An 8,923-nucleotide genomic window follows, 5' to 3' on the forward strand; every position below is an offset into this window, starting at 1 on the left:
GATCGGGCCCATTTTTGAGGCACTGCGGAGCACAGGAATGCTCCTGCGCTCCGCAGCGCCTCAAAACAGGCCCGATTTGCAGCAGAATGGGCCCGGTTTGGGCGCTGTGGAGCACAGGAGCGCTCCTGCGCTCTGCAGCTGCTGAAAACGGGCCCATTTGTAGAGCCAGTTTGGTGTAGTGGTTAAGAGCACGGGACTCTAATCTGGAGAGCCGGGTTTGATTCCCCACTCCTCCACTTGAAGCCAGCTGGGTGACCTTGGGCAAGTCACAGTTCTCTGGAGCTCTCTCAGCCCCACCCACCTCACAGGGTGATTGTTGTGGGGTAATAATAGCATACTTTGTAAACCGCTCTGAGTGGGCATTAAGTTGTCCTGAAGGGTGGTATATAAATCGAATGTTGTTGATGATGATGATGATAATAATATTATACATCGGGCCTGTTTTGAGCATTGTGGAGCGCAGGAGTGCTCCTGCGCTCCACAGCAGCCCCGATCCGGGCCAAAACAGGCCCGATCCCACCAACTGCGGTGCACGGGAGCGTGCTGCACCACAGGGGAGTGCGCAAGGAAGGTGTGCCCCCCACTGCTCAGGTAAGTGGGGGCGGGGTGTGGGGAGCGGGGGCGGGAGATCCTCCACCCCCACCAGGGGTCTGGGACCCCTACCAATGACTATAGCTGCAAACTTGGATATGAAAAAGGATATAGCAGAAAATGCCAACACCGCAAGTTCTGATTAGCCACAAGAGCAATATGATTTCTGAAGAAAGCTAAAACATCCAAAAGGCTTTCTAATGCAATCTATACACACATTTTACACGTATAGGACTGTTTATAAATTAGCTTGGCAATTCCCACTTCATCATTTGCAAGTATGATCCAGGCAACTTTCTCCTATAGAACTATTTAATCAACACTTCTCCCAAGATCTCATTATTCAAGCAGCTCTACAACTATGCCATGCATCAATAAAAACGGCACTGAAGAGCCTGATTTTCAACCTCAACTAGACTGCACTTCCGAACTGCAGGGTTATTGTGTTTTATTTCTATTCTATTATTCTAAGTTTCAGTGACCAAGGATCTCTGCAACAGCTTAAAAGTCAATGCACTTGGCCTTCTCTTTCCTGGAACAGTTAGCCAGTTAGCACAGTCCCGGTGAAAGCTACCTGTAACTGATGAACTTAAGAATTTCTGACATTTTGTCAACATGCTTAAGCTAACCTAAAATGAAATCATGAGACTTGGAACTATTAAGCTTAAGACAAGCTAAAAACACAATCAGGCAAATGCTGATTTTAAGGATAGTCAAAATAACTGCATGAAACGCTATGTATTATTCCCCGCCTCCCAATAATTTAGTGTAAGAAAAGCTAAAAGTAATTTAGACTAATTACTTTGGAATAATGTTTAATGTATACCAAAAATTAAAAACTTTCAGCACAGAGGTATTTTAAAAGAAACATTTTGAAAATGGTCCAGTTTCAAAAGTTTCAAATACAGGGCTGTTTGGCAATCCAAAATGTGATTATCTCAGTAACACGGAGAGATTGATAGAAACTTTAGATGAACATTTTTAGTTTTAAGAGTCGTTTGGTTGTAGCAGCAGGGACTGTACTTCATGATGCAGATTTTGAAAATTCAGATACATCCAGAATATTAGATACATGTTTTATACATAGCTACCCACATTTTGAAACAGTTTTTCCTTAAAGCATGAAGATTTTTGAAGCACTATTTATTTCAAAACTCTTTTAAGTAATATTTTCAATACATTCCTAACCAAAAACATAGTTAATAGACAATTTTAACAAAAGAATAACCAACTGAGGTAGTCAAACAGTAGGGGAGAAAAAGGAAGGAAAAAGGTGTTACGCACCTTCTGCAACTTTAGGCAGTTCTGGAGAGTTTAAAGGTATAAGAGAAGCAGAAGAAAGGAAGCAAAGAATATTAGCTAAGCAGAGAATGAACACAATACTTTTAATGGCAACATGTTTTGAGAGGAATGCCCTCAAGGGTTTGAAAAGTTGAGAATTTTAAAGAAAATTACAAAAAAACCCAAATCATAACTATGCATGAACAATGCTTGGGAGGCTACAGGATTTGAACTTAGTTAATTATTATGTTATAGGCATGCCAGCATGCAAGTTTTATCACTATTATAAACAATCTGTGAGACCCTTCAGTACTCTGAACATTCATTCTGTGGTTATTCTAAGAATAAACAAGTTAGACCTGACAAATAACACAGATTTATCTGTTTACTCAAACCATATTTAAAATGAAATGTTGTCTTTCTCGGCAAAGGAGTCAAGGCACCAACTAGAACATCCTTAATAGCATTTATAAAATACTGCAGCACTCTCAGGAACCACTGATTCCAATGGCATTTCCAATAGAGTCAATGCATGAATCATTCATTCATTTCATATGCATAAACAGGCATTCCCTACTGCCAAATAAGGAGCAATCTGCTTAGAGAGATTTATCTATCACAGGCCCAAGAATGAATGGCGCTAACTGCCTCAACAACCCTGCAGCTTGTTTCTTGGATCGGGGCATCAAAAACAAAAAGTATCTCTCAACTGTATCAATTATCAGCTTGCTTGCAGGCTCGATTTAAGGTGCTGCTTAGTACTTTTACAAGCCCTAAATGCCCTGGACTTTCTAAAGAACATCTCTCTATATCAAACAACCTTTCCCCTCACACACACTTTGCTGTTTGTGCTCCATGTGTGCCTGAAGCATGATCAGCTGCTGTGCAAGGCAGATATGTTTCCATTTTGGAGAGGATGAAAATGCAGAACTCTCCCCGCACTGCACCTGCAAAGATCGGCCAAAGCTTACTCCTTTTCCTTTTTAGGAGACATGAGCGACTGCTTGGCAAGTATTATGTTTTGCTAACTCTGACAGATTGTTTTACTGACTGATAAATTTATGCTATGATTTTAATGATTAGTCATTTTACAAGCGCTAGTGTGAAATGATGGACCAAGTGTTAAGACATGAGCCAAAGAATCTTATCTTCTACTCAGCCATGCTCACTAGGCAACCCTGGGCCAGCCATTATCTCTCAGCCCAACACACTACCACACACTGTTATTGCAAGGATAAAGTGGAAAATTATTTGTATTATTATTGCTACTCTTCCTAATACACTGCCCTAAGACCCTTGGAGGACAGGCAAGTACAAATGTAATAAAAATTATTTCAATCAATCTGAAGCTTCTTCTTTAAAATTAATAAATAAAAAAGCAGCAGGCAAGGGCAATGCCCCACCGAAACCACTCCAGTGCATTCAAGGTAAGAGGGAAGGACATATAAAAGCTAAAAATAAACCTTACCTACTGTTAGGATTCATTCCCTCATTCATGCATTTAAGAATACCGTTTTTTTAAAAAAAAACTTTATCATGGTGTGCTGTGAAAAAATTTAGTCTAAACGTTTTACCTTCCAAAAGCTGAGAACTAACATTTATGAAGTCAATCTTCTTTCGAAGATACCGCTGATTGAGTTTCCAAATACATGAAATGAAAGTGTTCTTTTCTGCAGTGCTGCTGGCAACCCATTTGTACACTTTGTCAAAATGTAGGTCAAATTCTGGATTTTCCTACAACCAGGCAAGAAACAAGACAATGTTATGGAAAACTGTAGAGTATTTTGAATAGTAACAGTATACAAGATGCTGCCCATGTGACATGGAAACAAGATAGTTCCGTCCCAAAAAAGAGAACAAAGATTTAATAGTTCCATAGAAAAGTCAATGAAAGGCTGGCCATTAGAATTCTTGAATTCTAGACAAGCCCGATCTTGTCAGACCTTGGAAAGGTTGGCTCAATAGGGTCGGCTCTAGATGGGAAACTGCCAAGGAAGCCAGCAGGCCAAGGCCGCCCCCACCATTTCTGAGGCCAACCATCCCCCTTGCTGCTGCACTCACAATGAGGGGCAAAGCCCTGCTCAGGCAGGCATGCCCTCGGGCACTCACTTCCAGAGCATCCCTGAGCAAGCCCTGCTGTGCCACTCTCCCAGAGGGAAGGTCAAGCACTGCCTGCCTGAACAGGCGCGCATTTGGTGCTTGCTCCCTGCTGCCCTGTGTTCCTGGGGAGGGAGCAAAGCACTGCCCGTCTCAGAGGCACTTGCTCAGCCCTGGTTTCCAGGGCGCCTCTTGCCAACCCTGCAGCCAGCCGGCCTCACTCCCCGGTGCTCCCAGTGAGGGAACAGGGCCCTGCCTGCACAAGCAGGTGCACCCTACACACCAGTTACCAGAGCGCCTTCCACAAGCCCTGTGGCCAGCGAGCCCTGCCGCTGCCATGCTCCCAAGAGGGAGCAAAGCACTATCTGCTTAAGCAGGCGCACACAGAGGTGCATGTAACTAGGGTGCCCCCCACCAGCCCCACGGCCAGCAAGCCTCGCTGCTCTGTACTGCTAGGGAGGAAGCAAACCCAGCCTGCTGGAGCCGACGCACACTGAGGTGCTTGTTACCAGAGCACCTCCCCCGCCAGCCCCACAACTGGCAAGCCTCACTTGCGCTGCACTGCTAAGGAGGAAGCAAGGCCCTGCCTGATGTAGCAAGCACACTGAGCCCCCCCACCACCACCTCGTGCTGGCAAACCTTACTGCTCTGTGCTATGAGGAAGGGAGCAAGGCCCTACCTGCTGAAGCAGGCACCAGCCCCTCGCACCGGCAAGCCTCACTGCTCTGCATTGCCAGGGAGGGATCCCACCTTTCCATCAGGGCCCACTGCTGCGGTCACTGCATGGGATTCGCTATGCAGAGACAGGCAATGTCAAACCACCTCTCTTGCCTTGAAAACCCAATTGGGTTGCCACACTTCAGCTGTAACTTGACAGCACTTTCCACCACAAACAAGCACACTTCTTAAAAGCATCACACAAACTGAAACAGGCTGCTATTCAGAAGAAAAGTTCTAAGTAATGCTTCATCATTATCCAGTAGAAAAGTCTTGTTTTGTAAGCAGAAGCAAAGAAAACAACTGTCCAAACTAGCACTGCATAGTCCCTCCAAAAGAGGCTATCTTTTGAACTGATTACATATGAAGTGAGTCCCACTACAATCCATGAGAGTTATTTCCCCAGGTAAACATTCACAGGATTGCAACACTGATCTCAAAGCTAAGTGGCAAATTCAGAACTTCAACAGAATTAAGATTCTGCAACACAGGTGATTACAACTAATACATACTTTGATGGCATCTTTGGCATCAACAACTGCAAGCTCTCGAAGTGCCCATGCAGTCTGCCTCTTGTAGAAATCTCCTTTATCAGATTTTTTCACCTTTACCACATTGACCTGCACTGGGCGTTCAGTCGTCACTGTAAAGAACGTAAGTCATAATTAATCTCCAAAGTCATAATTAACCAACATAAGCAGAGATTGCATTTCTTCCTCCTTAACACAATTGGGAAATCATCATAATCTTTAAAACAACCTCCCCCAGCTCTCCAACCCTATGAGCTTTACATTTTTATATACGAGACAGACTGACCACAGGCTTCAAATACCACTTCAGGTGTACTATGATTTCAGTGAAATGTAGATGGCATCTGTAAGAAGTCTCCATGTAACAAACAGGGCTTGAAAAATTCTGGCCTGTAAAATGTTGGTGTTCAAGGATATGGCATTTTCTGCTATCTCTGAATTTGGATGATGATTAAGACTCATAGGTTTTGCAGTCCAGTATTCGCAGTCAATGTATTGCTTTCCTCAACTTTCCATAAATGGACAAGAATCTGTTCTACAAGTAATAGAAGTGAAGTATGTACTACGGTTTTGTGTGTTCCTCTAAACCACAACCTACCCATTGACCTTAAATGATGACATTCCAAACTAGCTTTCACAGGAAGGACTTCTAATTGAAACTATAAAATAAACTACTGTACACAAGTACCCATATACTTTTCCCCATCAAACTAGGGTATTATTTTATATTGTGTCATCAATGTAGCTAGAACATGTAGTGTTCCCTGTACCACGTAAAAGGCAGATTCATTCTAAGCTTTAGAAATAACTTCAACTGTTCAACAGTCAGAAGAGCCGCAAGAAAGTGCTTGCCCAGGTTTCAAAAACTCATACCTGTAGCACACAAAAAGCAGTTTCTCTTCTTCTTTCCTGCTTTGCAAACATTAACAATGCTTAATAAGCGTTCATCATTTGGAGTGAAAATATCCCTCTGTAAGGCATGCTTGATTGCAGTCATTTTCTCAGATAATGCTCAGATCGCTGCAGCTGAGTATGTTCTGCTTGTTTAATTCATCTACAAAACAATCTAGCCTCCTAGTAATCAAAGAAAGAACTGCCCAGATGTATGTACGCTTGAAGTTCAAAACTAAACGCCACAACTTGTAATTACTCTGAAACACAAAAGCATAAAACTCTTAACATTAAGTACAACTGAACAGTTGAATGAATACTAAATTTTTAGAGAAATACTAGTCATTCATACTTTTTTTTCTCAGAGGCATAATACATGGGGAAATACTGGGAAGGAGCCCTGGCTCAGCAGTAGTGTCTCTGCTTGGCATGCAAAAGGAACCAGAGGTTAAGTCCCTGGCATCTTCAGTAAAAAAGGATTTAAGAGTAGGTGGTGTAAAAGACTTCTGCCTCAGATCTTAGAAAGCCACTGTTCGTCTGAGTAGACAATACTGACTTTAGTAGAGCAAGGGTCTAATTTAGTATAAGACAGCTTCATCTGTTCAAATACCAGTTTCACACACCCAGTGTAGTACTGCAGAGAGGCCTCTTACACATATTAAGAAGGCAGAGACAGACAGTTTTTTCACTCAATCTAACCCAACTCCCCTCTTTACTATAGCCACATATAGCTTCCAAGATTCCCAGTATAGACTTTTTGTTTATCAACTTAACCTCCCTTTTTAACCAATGGAAAAACTGATTAGATGCAACCCAGAGGTTACTGCCTCTGAACGTGGAGGTTTTCTTTAGTCATCTTGAACAGTACCCACTGATGTTCCTGTCCTCCATGAATCTGCCTAATCCTCTTGAAAAGCCAAATATACCAGCAGCCATCACCACATCCACTGTCAGTGAATTCCACAATTTAACAATTCCTCAAGTAAAGAAATGATTTCATTTTGTTCACCCTTAATCTACTGCCTATCAACTTCACTGTATGTCATCAAGTTCTAGTATTACAGGAGAAAAGAGCAAGACAGAGTCAGTTTGGAGTGGTGGTTAGGAGCAGCGAGACTAATCTGGAGAACAGGGTTTGATTCCCCACTCCTCCACTTGAAGGTCAGTCACAGCTCTCTCAGCCCCACCCACCTCACAAGGTGATTGTTGCAGGGATAATAACACACTTTGTAAGTTGCTCTGAGTGGGTGTTAAGTTGTCCTGAAGGGTGGTATATAAATTGAATGTTGTTATTATTGTCATTATTGTTAATGAGAGTCCAGTAGCACCTCTCAGACCAACAGAATTTGTGTTAGGATATGAGTTTTTGTGAGTCACAGCTCACTTCTACAGATAAGATTAAAGGAGACAGAGAAAAGGTTCTCTGTATCCACTTTCTCCATCCCATGCCTATTTCCATAAACCTTAATAACCCTCCCCACCAGTCACCTTTTTCTCCTGTGAGGATGAATTGAGAATGGGAAAACCACACATGGAAGGGAAGAATAAGAAGGTACTCAACAGGTAGAGAAATACTGAATTTCATGGGGGTCTGCTCTCAAGCGAATATGAATAGGCTTGAGCCATCCAAAAGAGATTGCTCAGAAACTAAAATGAAACAAAACTCTTAGTAGCACTTGACAAACTAACAACATTTATTTCAATAAGAGAAAACATACGGGAACTCTTTTATTTAACATTCAATTTACATACCAACCGTTCAGGACAATTTAACACCCACTCAGAGCAGTTTACAAAGTATGTTGTTATTATTAACCCCACAACAATCACTTATGGGAAAGACTGAGGGTAGGAGGGGAGTTAATTAGGGTTGCCAACTCATGTTTGTGAAACACCTGGAGATCTGGGGCCGGAGCCTGGAGAGGGTGGGGTCTCAGGAGGGGAGAGATCTCAGCGGGGTATAAGGCCAGAGCGTCTCCCCTCCAAAGCAGCCCTTTTCTTCAGGGGAGCTGATCGCTGTGCCCTGGAAATCTGTTGTCATTCCGAGCGCTCTCCAGCCCCGCCCCCGAGATTGGCAGTCCCAATACAAACGAGGGGGAGGGGAACAGGTAGAAAGGCGAGGCGTGAATCCCGTCGCGCTTCTGCCTCAAGGGGACCGTCGCCGTCAAGACCCCCGAACCTCCAGCCCGCACCGCTCGCCGCTACTCGCCACAAACCTGAAGCCGGAGCCAAGACCCTTCCCGAGCCGCTCCTCCTCAGCTGCCGCCCACGGCCGAGCTCTCCAGCACTTCCTGCTTCCGTTCACGTGACAAAACCGGACCGAGATGGAACGTGCACATGCGCCGTAGAGGCTGAACCGGTCACGGGTGGCGAAAGGGACAGAAAAGCGTCGACACGGAGAGCGCGCCCTCTAGAGGCCGGGAGGGGAATTTTCTTGCGCGTTGGCGCTTCCTCGCAGCGTGGGAAGGAACCCTGTGGAGATGTATTGGCATTTCGTGGTTATGAATCCCGAGCAATAATCTGTTTTGCTCCCAGCCTCTTGGTTCTCTGCTTAGAGCTGCTGTAGAAGGCTTTTCTTTGCCAGGTGTCCTGACCTGGATAGCCCAAGTTCTGCCATGGAAGCTTACTGGGTGACCTTGGGCCAGCCTAACTAGGGTTGCAGCTCCAGGTTAGGAAATTTCTGGAGATTTTGAGGGTGGAACTTGGAGTGGGGAGGGGGTTGGGAAGAGGAAGGACCTCAGCAGGGTATAATCCCAAAGACTTCACCCTACAAAGCAGACATTTTCTCCAGTGGAGATCAGTTGTAATTCCTGGAG

General features: G+C 44.1%; 1 protein-coding gene across 4 annotated transcripts in view; it reads right to left on the reverse strand.

Moving 5' to 3' along the window:
* Window positions 1-8,409, reverse strand: part of EXOC1 (exocyst complex component 1) — a 33,861-nt gene extending 25,452 nt beyond the window's left edge. For all 4 annotated transcript variants that reach the window (XM_054989849.1, XM_054989848.1, XM_054989847.1 and 1 more), the window contains exons 1-4: window positions 8,324-8,409; window positions 6,090-6,367; window positions 5,199-5,329; window positions 3,447-3,606 (exon numbers count right to left, since the gene is read on the reverse strand). In XM_054989849.1, coding sequence (XP_054845824.1) covers window positions 3,447-3,606; window positions 5,199-5,329; window positions 6,090-6,213 — 415 coding nt within the window. In that variant the 5' untranslated portion in view covers window positions 6,214-6,367; window positions 8,324-8,409. The remainder of the gene's footprint in view (window positions 1-3,446; window positions 3,607-5,198; window positions 5,330-6,089; window positions 6,368-8,323) is intronic.
* Window positions 8,410-8,923: the final 514 nt, after the last annotated feature.

Source organism: Eublepharis macularius, chromosome 10, assembly GCF_028583425.1.
Source record: "Eublepharis macularius isolate TG4126 chromosome 10, MPM_Emac_v1.0, whole genome shotgun sequence".
Lineage (NCBI taxonomy): Eukaryota > Metazoa > Chordata > Lepidosauria > Squamata > Eublepharidae > Eublepharis > Eublepharis macularius.